The following is a 20,655-nucleotide window of genomic DNA, read 5'->3' as shown; positions in this document are numbered from 1 at the left end:
GAAGTATTGAAATTGTTTATTCATAAACAATTACAATGTATTGATAAAAGAGGCACTAGCATTTGCTGGTGATATCATGAACGACACCATTTATCTTATGTCCAGCATGGCTACATCTAAAATAAATATAATTCTATTATTGGTTAATGGTCTAAGTATTTAGCTCTTTTGTGTGTTCCTGCTGTATTTGACCTTTACTATTTAGTGCTGACTGGACAGAGATATAAAAGGTCATGTCTTACTCATACCTGATCAATACTTATATATCAGCATTCAAATCACAGATACTATCACTAAGTGCACTCATCTCTATTTTTATATATCATTAGACTAATGAGTAATTCATGTTATTTACAATGTTTACTTCTGGTAAAACGGGAGAATGACAGTAGGAAAATGATGCACACATGTGGCCACCTTTTCTTGGAAACCGAACTTAATTGACTGTAATCTAAATAAAGTTCCATTTAGTGCTTGGCTGCTACTTGTGGGCATCCAGCCCAGGTCCTCTGTTCACTCAAGCTGTATCTGAGGTCTGTTTGACAGAGGGCTAAGAGCAACAATCCCCGGAGGAATGTCCTTCTGGCATTAACCAAAGCAAGTCATCTTAAAAAAAATAAATCAACATTACTAACATACTGCTTGCAAATGTGACATTTTAGCAGTCTGAATAATGACCACTTCAATGTGACCTTCATTCCTTATATTATTTAGTGACAGAAACAGGTCCCTAAATTCCCAAGTACATTCATAGATTTTAATTCCATTACCAGTATATGAAAAAAAGAATCCAGACAGTGTTACTCAACTCTGTTGTATACAAGTTAAAAAAAAAAAAAAAACAATTAACTTTCAAAACCAGCCATCTGATCTAATTTCTCTATTGTAATTTGCAATGATCAACCCTTTCATTGTTGGAGAGGCCTGCAATGTATTGCTTTGGGATTCAAAACACAAAATTGGGCGAACTATACAAATGATCCACTGTTTTCATTGCTTTAAACATAACACAGTTTCACATGATCTCCTTCAATGCTTCAGTGCCAGCAAATATGACATGCCTATGGCTAGAGAACTAAACTGGAAGATCACAGACTTTCTGGGTACCATTGATTATTTAACCTTTCTGCTGCCAGAGAAGCTTGCAATGGATTAGACAGGGCAAGGGTTCAAAATAATTTACTTGATAACTTTGAATGAAAATGGCAACATGTAACCATGTGTACATATGTTAAATGGCAGTACAGTGCACCAGCTGGTCCTTTGCATCTTTGGTGATCTGTTTTTAATCTTCCTAGTGAATATTTGAGTTGAAAATCAAGTTTTATAAATAAAATGTGAAACAAGTGGTGCAGAAGTATAGCAGTCATATGGCTGCCGTAGAAGCATACTGTAGGCTTGTCACTTTCCCGTGGTGATACCTTTTAGTTGACCATCATAGATAGATATTGATGTTCAAGTTGTCACGTCCTCATAAGTCAGTTTTCATTCAAACGCTAAGAAGCGGCTTGTGAGATCTTATACCTCATCTACCACTTAAATAGCAAAAACAATCTAGTTTATCCATTAAAAGCTATTGAAAACCTGCAATAAATCTTTACTTTTGTAGAACCAACGTGACTACTAAAATGTCTACATTTAACACAACAATGGAGAACAATCCCGTTCCCTATGATCTGGGTTACATGCAATTTGACAGCTGGATGATATAATGAGAGAATGAAACATTTTGGAGGAAGAGCTTTAGGCCGCGCTTATAGACCCGGCGACGTGATGGCGACGGTGACGTCACATCGCGCCGTCACATCGCTCCTACTATAAGCGCACGCGACGGATGCAATACATTTGTTTTGACGCGACGTCCCGTCGCCGGGACTATAAGCGCAGCCTTATACATACAGACTTGTTATGTAAAGGAAGGCACTCAATCTGGGCTCAATCCAAAATGACCTTGGAACAGTCACTATATCTGTGATCCTTGTATTAATCTTTTAATTGTTTGTAATCATTGTCTGTATCATCTTACTTTGCAGAGAGCAAAATACAGTTTCAAATAAAATAACCTTACTATACATCAAATGTCTACCCATAAGGATAAATGACTGGCCTATGAAGTGGGAAGTTATTCTTCAACAACATCTCAATCTGACCTTCAGAAACTCAGTGTGTCTCAGGTACAGGTCTAAAGTGATAGTCTTCTGGGAGATTATAGTTTATTTATTTATAAAAAAATGTTTTACCAGGAAGTAATACATTGAAAGTTACCTCTCGTTTTCAAGTACTGTATGTCCTGGGCACAGAGTTATAACAATACATGGTTACATTAAAAGAACAGGGTTATACAGTCAACTCACAGACATCTCATGGACGGATACACAGACCTTTCTAACTGTTCATGGAAGAAAAAATAAATGTCCTGCTGAGAACCAGATAACAGGACAGTATTTAAAAAGGCTGAAGCCAATAGACCTGCATAATATATATATCTCTAAGCTTTCGTCAACTCATTCAGCATGGAAATGGTCATTAGGCAATGCACAGGAGGAGAGCACTGAACAGGATATGTAGCATTTGTGTTCAAAATATAACTTGAAACTCTATGAATGAAACCACCCTAAGGTCTCATGTATGTCAGATTTGGGGGAAATTGCCCTTATCTTCTCTAAAAAAAAACACCTGTCACTAATTGAGGGCTCCACGGAGGCTCAAAATCCCCAAATCTTTCCCACCTCCGGCTGCTGATCAAGTAAAAAGTGCATCACAGCAAGAGGATGACTGCAGCAAACGCTGCTGAGTATGCAAGGGTAGCTGTCACCGGAGGGCAACATAACTGTCCCGGAGACTACACCAATGTTAACCATTTCGCTGCCAGACAGGGCCAGAAACGCATTGTTCGTTGCTGGCCCCACTAGCAGCTAAAGGGTTAAACTATACCCACTTTTTGGATGACTGATACCATGTCACTAGCAGCTAGCTGGGTGAGACCAGAGAGACACAGGGGTATTGGCTGTTGGGTTACCATCAGAAAAATGTCACTCAGAGGGAAATGACAGTGATATCACGTACACACGCCACTCCTGACAAGTGCCTTATTACGGAAGCAAACAGAAATGTTTTATTGCTATGGAAATAATGCGCCACAACATTTCTGAAGATGGGGGAATGGAAGTGTTGCAACCCTAAATCTCCACTCTGGCATTTTATTATGCTGCAAAACTAGGGTAAGCAAAATGAGGCGAGGATATTCAGCTAAACATTGCAAGGACATCTACCAGCACAGTCAGGGACAAGCAGTCCTGGCTGTGTACCATGCACTGAGCTCTATGAGAGCTTCAAACGCAAGACTGGAGTCTGAAGCAATTCTGCAGTCACCTGCAGCACGAGTGGGTAACAGGGAAGGGCTTCTAAATACCCTGCTGTCCTGTAACAATACTAATTACCGGTGCCAAATAAAGGCATGTGTGTAACTGACATTGTGTTGCATTGCACTGTATCTGCATGAAACGTGCAGTGACTGACCTGCCAGTCGCTTCTCTCGGACGTTTTTCCACAGCAGGTCCCAAGCTTTGGTGGTGGAGTCCTTTAACTGCTCGCTCAGAGACCTCCTTAGCAGCAGTTTGGCTGATCTCATCTTGCTTGTCATTGTAAATCCCACAGCAAGACGGCCCTTCCCTCCAAAATACTGCAGATAGAGCAGTGGGACTGAAAAAGAAGTCTCACAGGACTGCTGCTAAACCAGCACTGATCTGCAGAGCCTTTCCCTTTCAGCACTTCTCCAGGGCTCAGAGACATTGTTGTAGTGAAGAAGTCCACACTCCATCTCCTGCGGACACTTTCTCTGCTTTGCTCAGTGCTCCCTCCCCCTGCTTGTTCTCTGTTCCCCCCCCCCTCCCTTAACAGCCTTTCCCTACTGTGGAAAAAAAAAATCCAGGACCAGATGTGCAGCAATTTAAGAGTTTCCACCCTTATTGAATTTCATACACAGAGCAGAGGGAGCTCTGCTTTCCATTTCTCCTTCACTTACTTTCCTTGCAAGCCATGCTTTCCCTTTATTGACTTAATCTATCTCTCCAGACACAATGAGCAGAGGTCACAATGCTATTCTTAGCTTTAATCATTTCAGCGCTGGGTAGGAGCTGTTAACCCTCTACAGATCTGACGTGGTTAAGTTTTTAGTCTTAGCACTGATACAGTATGTGTGCATGTGTGTGTGTGTGCGTGTATATGTGTGTGTGTGTGTGTGCGTGTATATGTGTGTGTGTGTATGTGTGTGGTCTACACACACACACACACACACATGCGCGCACACACACACACATACACACATACTGTATCAGTGCTAAGACTAATAACCACTTCAGATTTGTAGAGGGTTTTCCTACAACATACATACTTCTAAGCAAGTAACAAAACAGAAAGCAAGGTTTACCTACAGAAGCCCAGTTACCTGGAATTGCATGATTAGAGAATTAAATATTACTATACTGCAGTGTTATTATGTGGGTCATTTACATCTCTATGGGGGTCATTTATAAAGGTCTCCAAACTGCAAAACTGGGGCAGAAAATCTGCATACGTTTTATCATTAAAAATGGAATTCGTCAGCACCAAACTGCAATCGGAGTTTTTTCACTTAGAAGCCCAGATTCAAAGAAGACCCCTATTAGGGGACGCACAGGTTGGAACAGAATTGGAGAGAAGGTGTGAAAGACAAACGACGGATCTCAGGTACCAAAGCCAGCCACACCCACATTTCCCGACCCTACATACCACAACCACCACCCAAAAGTAGGGTCAAAGGCCCAGAATGTATATGGGCTCCATCCCCACCCACGTTAAAAACCTTATGTTTCCCCCCCCCCATTTTTTACCTAATTCTTCCCCCATTTTCTCCAACCACACCCAATCATTTCCACTATCACTGCATCAGACTGCATGAGAGGCTTTTGACCTGAGTATGTGCATAGACCCAGGTTTTATAAATCTGAATGAGGCTGCAAAAAAGCGAGATACACACAGAGCAAGATATAAATTACTAGTGAAGTAAAAATAGTCTCCCTAACTGTCAAAGGACTGAATTTTACCAGGGAAAAGAAGACTAATGTTTAGAGATTTTAAGAAAACCCAGGGGGATATCTATATCATACAAGACACCCATCTAAATAGAGAGGATATAGCATGATTTAGGGATAAAATGTTTCCTCAGATATATCATTCACCGGCCCAGAATAAAAAAGCAGGAGTAGCGATTCTATTCAGAATCACGGTACCCTTCTCTGTAGAAAAGATAAAAAGAGACAAGTCAGGAAGGATGATTATTATCTCAGGTAAACTAGGAACAGCAGATTTAACCACAGCAAATCTATATGCCCCAAATGAGGACCAAGAATCTTTTATAGACAAGGTCTTCAACACTATTATGCAACATAAAAAAGGACACTAATAATTGGGGGAGATTTAAACACTATTCTAGATGACACGAAGATTTGGCAAAACCCTCTAACAAAGATCATAACACAAGATCAAAAAGAGCTGGGGTGCTGAAAAAAATTCTAGTCGAAACTGCCTTGATAGATACGTGGAGAACTATGAATCCTACTTCTAGGAGTTAATTGTTCTATTCCGCCCCACACGACCAGTATACAAGAATAGACTATATTCTAATCTCTAGAGATCTGGCAGACAGTATGCTTAGTGCTGAGATAGACAATATCCCTTGGTCATATCATGCCCCAGTCGTATTAACGTTAAAATACATAAATCAAGGATACCCCATGGGAAGATGGAGACTAAATGAACTATTACTGGGGATCCCTGAATCCAGGGGTGCTGTAGGAGAAGCTATACAAGACTACTTTCTACAAAATGACAATGGACAGATCAACAAACCTATTCTATGGGCAGCCCATAAGGCAACTATGAAGGGTAAAATCATTAGTATAGCATCGTACAGAAAAAAAAGAGAAGAACAAGAGATTAGCGAAATTGAAAATTAATATGACAAAAAAATGAAAAAGAGTACAAACAGAGACCGACTAACGACATCAGGGAGAAAATAGACAAAGATAGGATGGAAATTTAAAATATAATGCTAGAGGACACAGAGAAAGCAATGAGATGGACGAACCAACTCTGTTATGAGAAAGGAAATAAAGCTGACAAATATCTAGCCACGAAACTAAGGAACAAAATCTCCAGCTTAAATATGTTCAGCCTAAAAATGGACCAGGATAAAACAACCTTTAATCCGTCTCAAATGAATAGTCAATTTGTAAAATATTATAGCAGTCTATATAATTTAAATGCAGGGAAGCAAACAGATCTGGGTCAAAAGGGAAGCATCGACCAATATTTAGATACATGTGAACTCCCTAAGATGGACAGCCATACAACAAACCAGCTGGGCATTAAGATAACAGCCAAAGGGATTTGGCAGCTATAAAATCCCCCCAAAATTCTAAAGCCCTAGGCCCGAACGGGTTTTCAAACTTATATTATAAAAAATATGAAGCCCCTCTGAAACCATATTTAACCAGATGTTACGCCGATGCTCGCCACAAACCGGGACCGGACCGCAGGGCTGATGTGGGGTTATATAATCACCGACCTTAGTCCGTGCAGACTGTTCCGGAGTGCGCAGTTCGTAGTCGTACATCGCAGGGTCAGGATTGGAGAAGGCAGCATCGTCGTTATTGAAGCGAAAGTCGGGGTAGGAGAAGACAGGACAATCGATGGCCGAAGCAGGGTCAGGATAGAAGACATCCGGGTGGTCGTAGTCATAGGAAGGAATCGGCAACAGGCAGACAGGAGTTCCCCGCTTCAGCTTAGGAGCATGAGCGTGAGAGTGGCCTCTGCGCGAGGAGCGGGCTCGGCCCATGACGCCGGTCTCAGCAGGGGGAGACAGCAGGCTGGCCGAACTACACCGCGGGCAGCGTCGGGGAAACCAACGCTTCAGCACAGAAGTCCAAGGCGGGTCACTGCATGGAGATTAGCAGCAGACCTCAGGAAAAGAAGGGTAACCACTGCTAGGACAGAATGCAGCAGGTACCAGTGCTGGCTAAACACGCTTCAGCACAGGAGACAGGAACAGGCCTCAGGATACTCAGGGACTAGGAAGGTTAGAACACTAGGAGAGAGGCCTGGGCGGTTTGTGGCAGAGACGGTAACGTCCAAGGTAGGAGTTATGCTCGGCACTGGTTCAGTGCCAACGCCCAGGATATAAAGGGCGGAGATCCAATCACAGGAGGAGGGTGTGTGAGTATTCCTCCAATGATGGAGCACAGGGCAGAAGCTGCAATGAGAGACAGCACATGTGCCATTGATTGCCAGAGGAAGCTTTTGCAACTGCAGAAGTCTGCAAAAGCTATAATCAAAGCCAGGAGCGGATTCCTTACACCAGATTATTCATCACCATCCTAAAAGGAGAAAAGCTACAGAAGGAAATGTTAGAAGCTGCAATAATTTTAATTCCCAAAGAAGGTAAAGGCCCCATGCTATGACCGAGCTATAGTCCCATATCACTGATTAATACTGATATAAAACTTTTTGCTAAAATACTGGCAACACGCCTAAATAAAAGCACTGAACATGCTGATCCACCTAGATCAGGTGGGCTTCACTCCGGAACGTCAGGCCTCGGACAATTTTCGTAGAATTATAAATCTAATCCACAACAGTAACAAGAGCCAAAACCCGACCCTAATTCTGGGGCTGGATGCAGAGAAGGCCTTTGATAGAGTAGCGTGGCCCTTCATGCTCCAGGTAATTAATACACGAATAGGGAATACACGAAAGCTTCATGAAAGGAGTGCGAGCACTATACCTACACCCAACAGCCACAGTGCGAACCTCAGACTATACCTCAGCTTCATTTCAAATTACAAATGGCACCCGACAAGTATGCCCCTTGTCCCTATTGTTGTTTGCCTTGTGTATAGAACCTTTGGCATCCAAAATTTGGGGGAACCACGCAATAGAGGGAGTGACGATAAGTGATAGGGAATACAAGGTGTCCCTGTCGCAGACGATGTCCTACTATTACTCACAAACCCACATACATACAACATGCCATGCCATATAAATGTTGTTTGACCTTCCAGACATGCATTTATACCAATACTTTCAGATAACACTCTATGTCATTTCAATACAACCCACACAGGATGTTTTTAGGCCACTAACTACTTTCGAGAATCTATACTAAGTAAGTGTATATCACAAAGGAACTATAGCACAATTATACCAAATCGTGATCACACACAATACCGAGCAGCCATGTAAAAATAACCTAGACTGGGAAATTTATATTTGGCGACCGCTGTAAAGGGACGAGTAGATGGAGATCTATGAGAGATCAGCTAGATCATCTAGGTGCTCTGCAGTCCGAGAAATCAACCTTAAGATTGAAGAGGTGGTATTACCCCCGAGCGAGACTCCACTCGTTCTTCCCGACTTCCTCCCACCTGTGTTGGTGCAACTGCGGGAAAATAAGTACATTCAAACATATGTGGTGGACCTGCCCCAAGATAGCACTATTCTGGAAATTTTTTCAAAAGCTAATATAGAGAATTACGGGACTGGACTGCCCATGGAATATAAAGACAGTACTAATCCTAAAACCAATAGAGGATATAGAGAGGAACATAGACAAACTAATGGTACATACTCTTTCCTCAGCTAAAGCAGTTATAGCTAGAAACTGGAAGCAGAATGATCCACTGACAATAGCAGAGGTCAAAAACAAACTAAACAATATAATGATAATGGAAAAGCTTACCAGTTTAATTCAGGACCGATATGAAGGATATCCGAAGATATGGGTACCATGGACGATATACTGGGAAGCTCATGTTTAAAGATATTTGACTAATTTTCTCTTCAAAACAAAAAAAGTGACTGTAATATGAACTGAGTCGAAATGCAAATGTACGTGTAGTAAACTGTGAATGTTTGTACTGAAAACAAAGACAAGATGGAAATGTACCCCCCTGCCCCACCTATATTTCTTTTGTACCCCATTCCCCCTCCTAAATATAACTTAAAAAAGAACAATAAAATACAAGTTTAAAAAAAAATGGAATTCATTTTAAGAAAATTGGGGCAGTGTTTTTTGTTACAGTTTTGTAAGCCCGGGGACTTTGATAAATAACACCCTTTGTATGAAGTCAAAAGTGGTGCAATTCTGAGGCAAAACCAATTGCACCAGATGTAACAAAGATCCTACTGCAATGTTTTTTTTTTGTTTATGAATCTCCTGGTGCAGATGTTTGTCGGATGGAACATCACCACTTTTGGATTGATCTGATGTGTTATTGTCTCCTGGCTCACCAGCTGGGTCAAGCAAACTACAGTATACCAGATGAATCAAAGGAAAGTAAATATTTATTCCAATGGGATTTTTTCTCTCATAAATCTGTTGTAGGATGTTTAACCCAACATGGCATGGTTTGCCTCTGGAAGACTGATAAATCATCCCTTCAAGAAGATTTTTTTTATCAAAGTCACCCATCTGCAAAACATGGGGAAATACTGGTGCAAAAACAGCACCAGATTTAAAAATTAAACAAAAACTTTGGGGATATATAACAAAGTCTCCTAGCAGCCAAACAGAGGGAAAAAGCAGCAGAATTATCAAGCAAAAATACATTCCAATTGAAACCAATGGGAGTTTTTTTTTTTACTAATAATTCTGATATACCTGTTCTGCACCCAGTTTTGCTGCAGGGAAACTTTGATAAATTATCCTATTGTTTTCAATAGGATTTGATTTCCATTGATGCATATTGTATATAGAATACAGTATGTGCAGACCAAATCCTTTTATACTTCTTATATATTTTTAAAACCAGAGACAGAACATAAAACACAGACAAAGCTCAGTTTTTAGCACATCCAGTGAGACTCATACACGGTACAGTGCCTAAATATATATGTATAAATATCTAATAAGTAAAATGGTCTTTTAGTTTGACATTTTTGGCCAAAATTGTTATAAGCCCCTGAGCCAACGCCAAGGCAGACCACATATCAGGGGTCCCTAAAGCTAATATAAATTCTTAATAACCTGTGTAATAACAGGAAGAATGATTTATAGTAAATCTGTCAATATTAGTTGCAAAGTTCTGAGTCTGACTGAAGCTTTTATTAACCTGTACATTACCAGGAAAAGCACTCTGTATTAGAGATGTCACAGCCAAACTGCAAGCAGGCAAGTTCCCCTGAGTGGAAGATGCTATGGAGTGAGCCCATAACCATTTAAATGTGGGAGGGGGTGAGCTTAAATTAGGAAGGAGGTTGCCACCCTCCAATCAGCCATGACAAGCTGGACAAGAATTGTAAAACATACTGGACACCTAACAAGCTCCAGTTAGTTTGTTAGGTGTCCAGTATGTTATACTTCTTATATAACCACTCCACCTCTTTCTCTCCACCCAATTTGCAAGACGACGCAGAAGTGAAAAATACCTGTATCTTTGGTGGTTAGAGATGTGTGTTCTTAATTGGGACAGTGGTCTTATCTCTTAATACAGAATATAACTACAGTATGTATATTGTGTCTAGTGTCCTATGTCTATTATTCAATAGGTCAAGCTCCTCCTGAGTTAAAAATCTTGATCACCCAGAGTATGCCACTGATTGGTTAGTCTCCCAGAATTCTCTCTTGAAGTGCGGTGGACAACTAACTGTAAACCCAAAATACATGATGGGTGACTGAGGGCTGTTATATACTGTGTGCGGCCGTGCGCGTGTGCCTGTGCGAAGGCGCGTGCACGTGCCGCACACGTTTTGTGTATATACTGTGCGCGAGTGAGGTACTGTATGTGTGTGTATATGTATGTATGTATGTGTATGTATGTGTGTGTATATGTGTGTGTGTATGTGTAATTTATTATTTATTTAAAAAAAACACATTGGTAAAAATAAAATATTTATTAACATTGTGCAGACATGCATACATGTCGGCTGTCGGCCGGATGCACGCTCACTGCTGTGCGCGTGCGCGGCCCTTGTATAGAAGGGCAGACTAACCTCAGCCAATTATAAGTGCCGCGCGTGCGCACGGGGTAGCACAGGCGGCCACTATATAACAGCCCTTAGAGGAGCAATCCCAGCCATTTTTTTATATTTTTTCATTTTGAAATATAGGTTTGAAGCAGGGGCTCTCCGGGGCAGAACCCCATTCATTTCAGCCCTAGGGACCCTCCTGCTTCTGTGTTGGTATCTCTGAAGTTTTCTGCAGTTTAAAGTTCCTGTGTCATATGGGCCAATAGGAAGCCGCACCGGGTGATGTCATGGCTTCCTATTGGCCTGTAGGGCCTGGGAGCTTTAAAAAAAAGCAGACATAGCATGAACTTTAGAGTGGCAATCGGCACCTACTACGGAGGTAAGTAACCCCGGAAGCAGGGGATCCCCGGAGCTGAAATTAATGGGAGGCCCCCTGCTTCAACCCTGTATTGAAAAAATGAAGAAAAAAACCTGGCTTGGATCGCCGCATTAAAATATTGTGGGGATAAGAGTCACGGTAGAATTTGTGGCAAAGAAATGATTAAAACCAGTGATAGAGTAAATTAGAGAGAAAGAGATACTTTCAGTCAGTGGAATGCCACTTGTACACTACAAGATGTGCTACTACTATTTTGCAACAACGGACATCATATCCTGGCACTTGTAACCAACACAGTGTTGGCACTAGTGAGACTGTGTGGCTGAATGTAAATTGCTAGGCTGCACCCATATAGAGTACACCTAGCTGCCTCAAGAGTTATTTTACACAAACCCATATATGGTTAACTCTTATTGATATTTAATTGATTCTAAATATATGTAAGCTAATAACTGTAAAGTTCATAAGATCCAAACTGCTACCTAAGAAATTATTAAAACCTAAATATGGTCAACTCCATTCTCATATCTAAAGTACAGATATCTGCCTGAGAAGTATTAAACGCAGAATATGGTCAACTCGTTATCAGTGTTAATTTAAATAATAACAAGACTCTAAAGCAGTGATTCCCAACCAGGGTTCCGTGGAGCCATGGGGCTCCTTGAAGCAGTCTCAGAGGTTCCTCCTACGGACCACAGGCCAGGGGGGTGGGGTTTTTTGGTATGTATTTTGTAGGGTGGATTGAGAGAAAGTGGGGTAATTGAGGGAAGATAGGAGCAAGTGAGAGAAGAGAGTGGGCAGGAGTGAGTGAGGAAAAGAGGGAGTAAGAGTGAGACGCAAGGGATAAATACATGCGAGGCGGGAGGGAGGAGAGTTAGTGAGATGGATGGGAGAGAAATACATGGGTAAAGAGTGGGAAATAGAGGTGGCTCGTGAGGTGTGAAATGTTGTGACTGACCCCTGTCGAACCTAATATGTGACAGCCAGATTGGGGTTCCCCGAGATTTTTCTAAATACTTCAAGGGTTCCTCCAAACAAAAAAGGTTGGAAATCACTGCTCTAAAGCATTGAGTTTCAAATACCGTACCTCAAGCTTATTTAATCAAAATAACGTTTAAATCGCTTAGTTGTATTACTGAAAGTTACTATATCTACAGAGAGACCAAGGAATGCCTGGCATCAAAGTGCCCCTGTCTCTTTGCCCCCGTATCAGTTGCGCTTGTGATGTCACAGAGTGGCATCAGTAAAACCTGACAATGGTTTCACTCCACACCAGAGCTTTTTCGTGTTCGTGTTGTCATGGCAACATAATTTAATTGAGGATGTTATCTCCCAAATTGCTCGGATCCCATTTGTGCCTAAAATCAAAGAGTAATGTGAAGACATGACATCTATCTGATAGGACTGGGTCAGTTACAGTACATATGTAGTCCATACTACTCTCATATTAAACCCCGATCAGGTCTGTGAGGACAAACCTAAGTAGGCTGCAAATAAATTCATTGTTTGGTATATTGTGACCCTTTTGCTTTCAGAAAATGTGTTACCGCTGTAACGCCCACCTCATGCTGGATGCTTGTGTATAGCGACTCAACGTCTTAGGCACGTTCTATAGTGCTGGGCGCGTGCTACGCCATGCGCGTGGAATTTTAGTTGGCTGACGTCAGTCAGTCTTTCTATACAAGGGCCGCCCGCGCGCACGACAGGGAGAGGGGAGCCGACAGACAGCGGCGAAGATGAGGAAATTCATCTTTTCGCGCCGCTACCGGCGCTGAATGTATGTATATGTGTATGTGTGTATATGTACAGTATGCGTGTGTGTGTGTGTGTGTGTGTGTGTGTGTGTGTGTGTGTGTGTGTGTGTGTGTGTGTGTGTGTGTGTGTGTGTGTGTGTGTGTGTGTGTGTGTATTTGTGTGTCTGCACAAGTCTAATAAATTTTTTATTTTTACCAATGTTTTTTTTTTAAATAAATAAATTACACATAAACACACACACACACACACACACACACACACACACACACACACACACACACACACACACACACACACACACACACACACACACACACACACACACACACACACACACTCACACACACACACACACACACACACACACACAACACTGTATACACTCAACACAGTATACATACGAAAAGCATGCGGCACGTACACGTGCGTTCGCATAGGCACCCGCGGCCGCACGCAGTATATAACAGCCCTAAGCTGGCCAAAAAACTGTTAGGTGTTATGCTGACTCTCTAAAGTCTTTTGAGGGCATCCTTCGTATCCCTAAGATAAGAAGGGCTACGACATGTCTAATGACATAAGGTCTCAATACATTGAGAATATATACACTTGCTTTCTCTCCCAACCACCCAATTCCTGACACAATAGGGAGTCCGGCTATAGAACACTGTGGTTGTTGGAAACTTCACCCATATACAGTATATTCCAGTTCTTTCTTAGGGATTGCTTAGCCCTCAAGACCCTTATTAAGAATCTCTAACAGCTTCTTGGAGAAAATGTCTGTGGGGTCCCTGGCAAGGACCTCATAGCACGTTTTATATTTTAGCAGCTTTCAAATAGTTAGGCTCTTTCATGATCACAATGTCGCCTCCTTTATCTGAGGGTTTTACCATTATCCCCAACTTTGTGCTCAATTCCTCCAGTGCTTGTCTCTCTGAATAGTTTAGGTTGCTAGTTCTTGGAACTCTACTGAGTTTATCCAGGTCCCTAGAAACCAATTTAACAAACACATAAATGTTTAAACTCTCACTTGTCATAGGTGTAAATTTGCTCTGTGGTTTTAAATCTGTGAATGGACCTTCTCCTTGGAGTCTCTCATTATCGTCCACTAGGGACAATAGGTCTTTTAGATACATAAGATCATTCACATTCAGACCTTCTGGTTTCTTTATGCTGGTCTGTAAATAGTCCCTTCTTTTGTGGAATTTAGTATATCGAACAAAGAACAGAAACCTAGTATGGGCACTCATACACCTAGTGAGTGACTAGTGAGATCGTTAAAACCATGAAGCTTTATTATCCATACTTAAAATAATGGGGATTAAAACGATTATTAAACGCTGTGATCCTATAAGTATGAACACTCAATGAAGTGTTCTGGATCAAAATAAATAAACTGCAAATGAATGCCTATTAGTGTCAAGCAGTATTCAACAGGTGGATGTAGTTGGCAACTGTTCAATATGAAACCAGGATACAACTAGTATCTCTATTGCAGTGATGTGTAATGGTATACAGACCCTAGAACTCTAATGGAGCAACGGAAGAAACTTCACTGCAGATCCTAGCCAGGTCTGCCAATATAATATATTGTATATATTGTGTGGCTTTATACAAATAAGTCCTAGCCAGACTGGTGTAAGGAAAACAACATACATGGCATGATGGAGGTGAAGAGTAACAATGCTATTAGGTGTAAGTAACAAAATTCCAGGGTTAATGATAGAGCTCAGTTCTACTAGGTATATGAGCCCTGCGTATAGATAGATACAAGTAACCAGGGATCTATGATGTTGATCCCATACCAGCTAAATAGTGGCAATGTACAATACTACACACAGTCACTTTATACACTTCGTATGTACAATACTACACACAGTCACTTTATACACTTCGTATGTACAATACTACACACAGTCACTTTATACACTTCGTAGGAAACGAGTGGACTCGGTGTGGAATCTACTCGTATACCTCTAAAGAACAAGCCTCCTGATAGAAAAATGCTAAACAGCACTCCAGGTAGGTGTAGACCGCAATAGGTTAAAGTATCTAGATGGATAAAGCACTGACCCGACACCAGCTCTGTTGTCAGCCAATAAAGGATCAGTGCTATAATAGAGGTAGACTAATGATAAAACATAGGAACAGAGAAAAAAGAAACGAAGCACTGGTTCCACTGAGAAAAAGTTAACACAGAGGTGTGTTAAAAAATAAAATTTTTATGGATCAAACGTACAAAAAACAGAACACCTACGCGTGGCCCTTTCTCAAGGTGAATAGAAATGCATAAACCGGGGCATTTAAATACCTGAACTCGGCGCTGACATGACCAATCCGCCGCCACTTCCTGTAGAGAGATGTATTAATGCATCATTCATAGATTAAATTAATTCTATCTGTTACCAACCCACAGTTTTAACGTGCAATCTGTGAAGCATATATCAACCTAGTACATTCAATATATGTAATTTTAAAATGCACAGATTGCACGTTAAAACTGTGGGTTGGTAACAGATATAGAATTCATTTAATCTATGAATGATGCATTAATACATCTCTGCTCACGAGATTAATATATTCTAATTTGTGTACATTTGTTTTTAATTTAGCTTATATGTTTAGAGCATGTGTTTTCATTCAGATTTTGGCTCATTTTTTCTGTGTATATTTTTATATATAAAGAATGACGATATACAGAATTTAACTAATCACTGAATGAAGTATAGACACACCTCTATTCATGAGATTTAAATATTTTGTTTGTGTACATTTGTTTTTAATATAGTTTTTACGTTTAGATTAGGGTTTTTTTCATTCATATCTGGGATCGCTTATTTGTTCATTTTTTTTTGTTTAAATAAAGTTTAGTCTATTGTTATGGCTCGAGCGCACTGACGTCACACGTCCCGCGTCACGTCCTGCGTCATCACTCCCGTGGAACCAGGAAGTGGCGGCGGATTGGTCATGTCAGCGCCGAGTTCAGGTATTTACATGCCCCGGTTTATGCATTTCTATTCACCTTGAGAAAGGGCCATAAGCCCGAAACGCGTAGGTGTTCCGTTTTTTGTACGTTTGATCCATTAAAATTTTATTGTGGGTACGCACCTCTGTGTTAACTTTTTCTCAGTGGAACCAGTGCTTCGTTTCTTTTTTCTCTGTTCCTATTCTACTACTACAACGGAGGCACGGTATACCCCAGGAGCTGTGACACATCAGGCTCTACAACTGCGTGAGTAACACTCTATTTTTAGCCTGTTTCACTCTCCTTTTCCTAAGTGGCTGCAAGGAATTTGTCTGTAGCCCCATGTGTATACCATGATGTTGTATTAACGCTGGACACCGGCAGGTGTATACTGTCCTTACTTCAGTGCATGTGGGACTTTATTTTCCAGTTACTCATCTAACAGGTACATGGGTGCTACTTATATTCCAGCCTTATTTTTGCTTTCTCTGGAGGGGTAATCCACTGTACATTCAAAGATACCATCTATGTTTGCTGAGTTATTTGTTTAGAGCACAATGCAACATTTTTTTTTTTTAATGATAAAACATAGTTAGGGTGCACAGCGTACAGCCTACTTCTACTATGCATACAATAGAGTAATAGTGCCTGGTTAGCTGTGCTCAGATCATCCGATCAAGCATTATGAGCAACGATGTAACAGTATGCAGCATTTACTGGCGAACACTGCCGCCAGCTGACTCGCGATTAGGCATGTGAGTCATGTGCGTGCACCCGTGATGCCGACGCGCGTTTCACGTATGCCACGCTTTCTCAAGGCAGGTCATAGGGGGAGGGACCCACCGGCTAGGTGAGTGAATTTATATCCCTGTGTTTATGTTAATTTCATCCCGTTCACCCTGTACCACCCCCTGTGCATGACGTCAGCAATTCTCTGAGTGCACAGCAGATGAAAGCATCGGGGGTACGTATGTAACGGGTATTTCCCCCCCACCCAATCGCAGATATGGTGTGAGTGCGGAGAACCTACTGTTACCAGGTGTGGTGCTTTACCTGTTAGGCTCACAGGAGGGCTGAGCTTCCCCCACGGGGAACCTGGGGCAAGTATATTATGAGTAACCCTGTACTCGGTGCAGCGCCTCCACCTGCGATGGCTCATACCAGAGGGGGAGTGGTTCCTCGCAGAACAATATATATCACTCAGCAAACAGTGGTAAAATAGAACTGGTTTTACTGCATAGCATGAATGAATCATAAATCAACAGGTGTCCCTCTCTAGAGGAGACACTAACTAATGCGTCTCGCAGGACGCTATCCCCCTTTCACCGGTGATTCCACCCCATGTCCAGTGACCACACACAAAGTACGTTCCCACCCTTCCTAGTGAGATGATCTGTGTGACTGCGCAGTCACTAGTCCCGGAGTAATAATATGTAGGATCGTTGGTGCACTTGGTGATAAGGGTTACCTGCCGAGCACTCCAGTGCTCGGGCCTGCAACGGAGCTTCGAAAAGGATCCAATGACGGGTGAACACAGGAACTACCATCCGGGGCGATCCCACCCGGATGGCCTCGGCAGCAACGATGATGATCGGTGCCCAACCCTCTGGACGAACGCACAGCGTCTGCGGAGTCCCTAACTAACACTAATAGTAAAGGTGATGTTCGCTGCTGCTATAGGCCAGCCCTACAGCACAGCAACCTTAAGTGGCTTCAGGGGAAACTCATAGGGGTCTACGGGGTAGCCTGTCCTATGCAGGTGGGTCACTGACCCCCTGCACCCACACTACCTCTCCCGTACCACCCGGGTCCCCTCTGACTACTTCTACCTACTACTCCCAACATCTGCAGCAACGCACTGCAACCTGTTTGGTGCCTGCAGCAACGTGCTGCATACACACACGATGCCCTCTTGCCAGCACTCACAGCACTGACAGCCGTGACACTGACAAGACGCACACACACACGAACCTAAGGGCAGGGTCCCTAACCTGGGGCCGTCCCTTATAATTACCCACTAATCTGGTGGGGAGTTGGGGCCTGTCTGGGACCTGGGGGAACCTTACCTGGTGCAGGAGCTTCACTCGCTCCCTACACCCTTCCTTCCCCTTCTTGCTCCCAGCTCCAACTGACCTAGCGTGGACTCAGCGCACGAAATGTATCAAGTAAGCCTCTCTGCAGGGAGATCCTAAGCCCTATTGGCTCCCTGGCATCACGTGGGGTCCCCTCAGGCTCATGGGACTCGTAGTCCCTGCTTAGAGCCTTCCCTGGTAGGCTAGGGTTTCGCGGGCTCTCCTTGCGCTTTCCTCACGCATGCGCAACTCGTCCGGCCGCCCGAGCACTCACTGCGCATGCGCGAACTCTGGCAAGATGGCGCCACCCTTCACTCTGCAGCGGGAGCACCGGGAGCCCTCGCAACGCGATCGCGGCCCCGGCAACCGGCCGCGCGCGTCCCCGGCAACCGGCCGCGCGCATCCCCGGCAACCCCCTTGAAGCCAGGTTTTCCCCGCTCCCACTCCTGTGATCGGCCGACGGGGCCGCCATTGGGCTCGGCGGCCCCCGTGATCGCGAGCAAGGTGAGGGGGGGGGGGGGGCGAGACTGGCAGGGGGGACCTGGCTACACGTACAAACCACAGATAAGTGGAAAAAGTACCTTTACTGTTGATGGTGATCTTAAAATCATGTATTAATATACTACAAGCATGCATGCAGAGGTACTAAGTTACCTTTTTTACATTTATACCTACATATATAGATGTCCTCCATCTGGTGTTTAACTATTTCCAGCCCTTGTGAGTGCTCTCATTATAGAGGTCCTTTTTTCTCCCTGTTCGTTTTATACTTTTGCTGCGGCACAGTTTATTCGAGCATTTGCCCGTTCTGTGCCGCAGCAGTAGCCTGGCGCGCGCCCGAGTGTGACGGGCGCACGCCGAAGCAGCGGAAGAGCGCCCTCCGATCGGGGCGCTCTCCCTACCGCTGCCGGGTCCGCCGGGTCCCCCGGAACCCCCTGCCGCTGTCCCGCGATCGCGGGACACCAGGGCTCCCTCGGGGAGCCCCTGGACACGCGTGCAGGGGGCGCACGCTCCCGATGACGCGTGACCGCGCGTCTATGACGCGCGGCACGCCGAGGGGCGGCCACTAGCAAGCCGGGAGATTTCCCGGCTTGCGGTACCGACCACACTTCAATAAAGTGTGTCGGTAGTGTATATATATTCATGCAGAAAATCCAAATGAGTATATATTGTAATATCCAATAAAGTATATTATGAAAAAAGTGCATACATGCAACAGAATGCAGAGAATGACAAAAACATGGAGTGTAAAGTTAACACCTCATATGTCTATTTTTAGAAATGTAATCCAGTCTTGTTCTGTGGTCTGCAAAATATATAATCCACATTCTCACTGTAATATTTATTTATTTATTTATTTATAAAATATTTTACCTCTCGTTTTCAAGTATGTCCTGGGCACAGAGTTAAGACAAATAATACATGTTTACAAATACAGTTACATAAATGAGCAGGGTATACATTATATACAAGACATTGCGTGCACAGTTAAAGATAATATATATTATGGGCGTATGAAACAGTTACAGACAAGATTAAAATGTGTGAGAGCCTTAGATTTGAAAGAACTTAAACTGGTGGTGGATGTAAGAGTCTCTGGTAGGTTGTTCCAGTTTTGGGGTAAGAGAAGGAGGAGCGGACGGATACTTTGTTGAGCCTTGGGACCATGAACAGTCTTTTGGAGTCTGATCTCAGGTGATAGGTGCTGCATGTGGTAGGGGTGAGGAGTTTGTTCAGGTAGCTGGGTAGCTTGCCCAAAAAGAATTTGAAGGCAAGACAGGAAAGGTGAACTTGCGCCTAGACTCGAGTGATGACCAATCTTGTTCTTTGAGCATTTTGCAGTGATTTGTGTTATAGTTGCATTGGAGAACAAAACGACAAATTGAATTGTAGAGGATGTCAAGTTTGCTAAGGTGGGTTTGAGGTGCTGATCCATATACTATGTCTCCATAGTCAATAATTGGCATTAGCATCTGCTGTGCGATACGTTTCTGACCAGGAGACTTAGGGAGGATTTGTTCCTGTAAAGTACCCCTAGTTTGGCATAGGTCTTGGTTGTCAGGGTATAAATGTGCATCCCGAATGTTAAGTGGGAGTCAAACCATATGCCCAGGTATTTAAACTAGTAATAGGAGTTAGGGTGGTGTTTGTGTTGGTTCTAATCTTGAGGGACCTAGACAATTAAGAATCCAAAATATGGTTATTAGATCAAAATAGATAATCAAAAGTTTCCACCTCGAAGCATTTACATTTGTAGGAGCCTATAGATCCTCAAACCTATTAGGCCATGAGTCCCCTAGTTTCCAGTAACTTGACATATAACCACAATTTACAGATGATATTAGAGCTGTTGAGGAATAAGGTTATACACTTATAATGAAAAGTGGCAATTAGTGACACATTGTGCACGCTCAAAATATAAATTAAGAGGGACAATTCACTGAAATTTCTAAATGCGTAATTTAAATGATTTGTGTCTGCGA

General features: G+C 42.8%; 1 protein-coding gene across 2 annotated transcripts in view; it reads right to left on the bottom strand.

Annotated features, from left to right (window-relative positions):
* Positions 1 to 20,655, bottom strand: part of STARD13 (StAR related lipid transfer domain containing 13) — a 375,955-nt gene that overhangs the window by 173,941 nt on the left and 181,359 nt on the right. Inside the window, exon 1 of one of the 2 annotated variants that reach the window (XM_075592132.1) lies at positions 3,520 to 3,848. The exons of the other annotated variant lie outside the window; for it this stretch is intronic. Within the exon in view, the coding sequence (XP_075448247.1) occupies positions 3,520 to 3,643 (124 nt within the window). The 5' untranslated portion in view covers positions 3,644 to 3,848. Of the gene's footprint in view, positions 1 to 3,519; positions 3,849 to 20,655 lie in introns of those variants that run through there. 2 annotated transcript variants of the gene reach the window in all.

Source organism: Ascaphus truei, chromosome 3 (assembly GCF_040206685.1).
Source record: "Ascaphus truei isolate aAscTru1 chromosome 3, aAscTru1.hap1, whole genome shotgun sequence".
In the NCBI taxonomy this organism is placed as follows: Eukaryota; Metazoa; Chordata; class Amphibia; order Anura; family Ascaphidae; genus Ascaphus; species Ascaphus truei.
The sequence above is the reverse complement of the archived record's forward strand: the minus strand, read 5'-3'. Positions and strand labels throughout refer to the sequence as shown.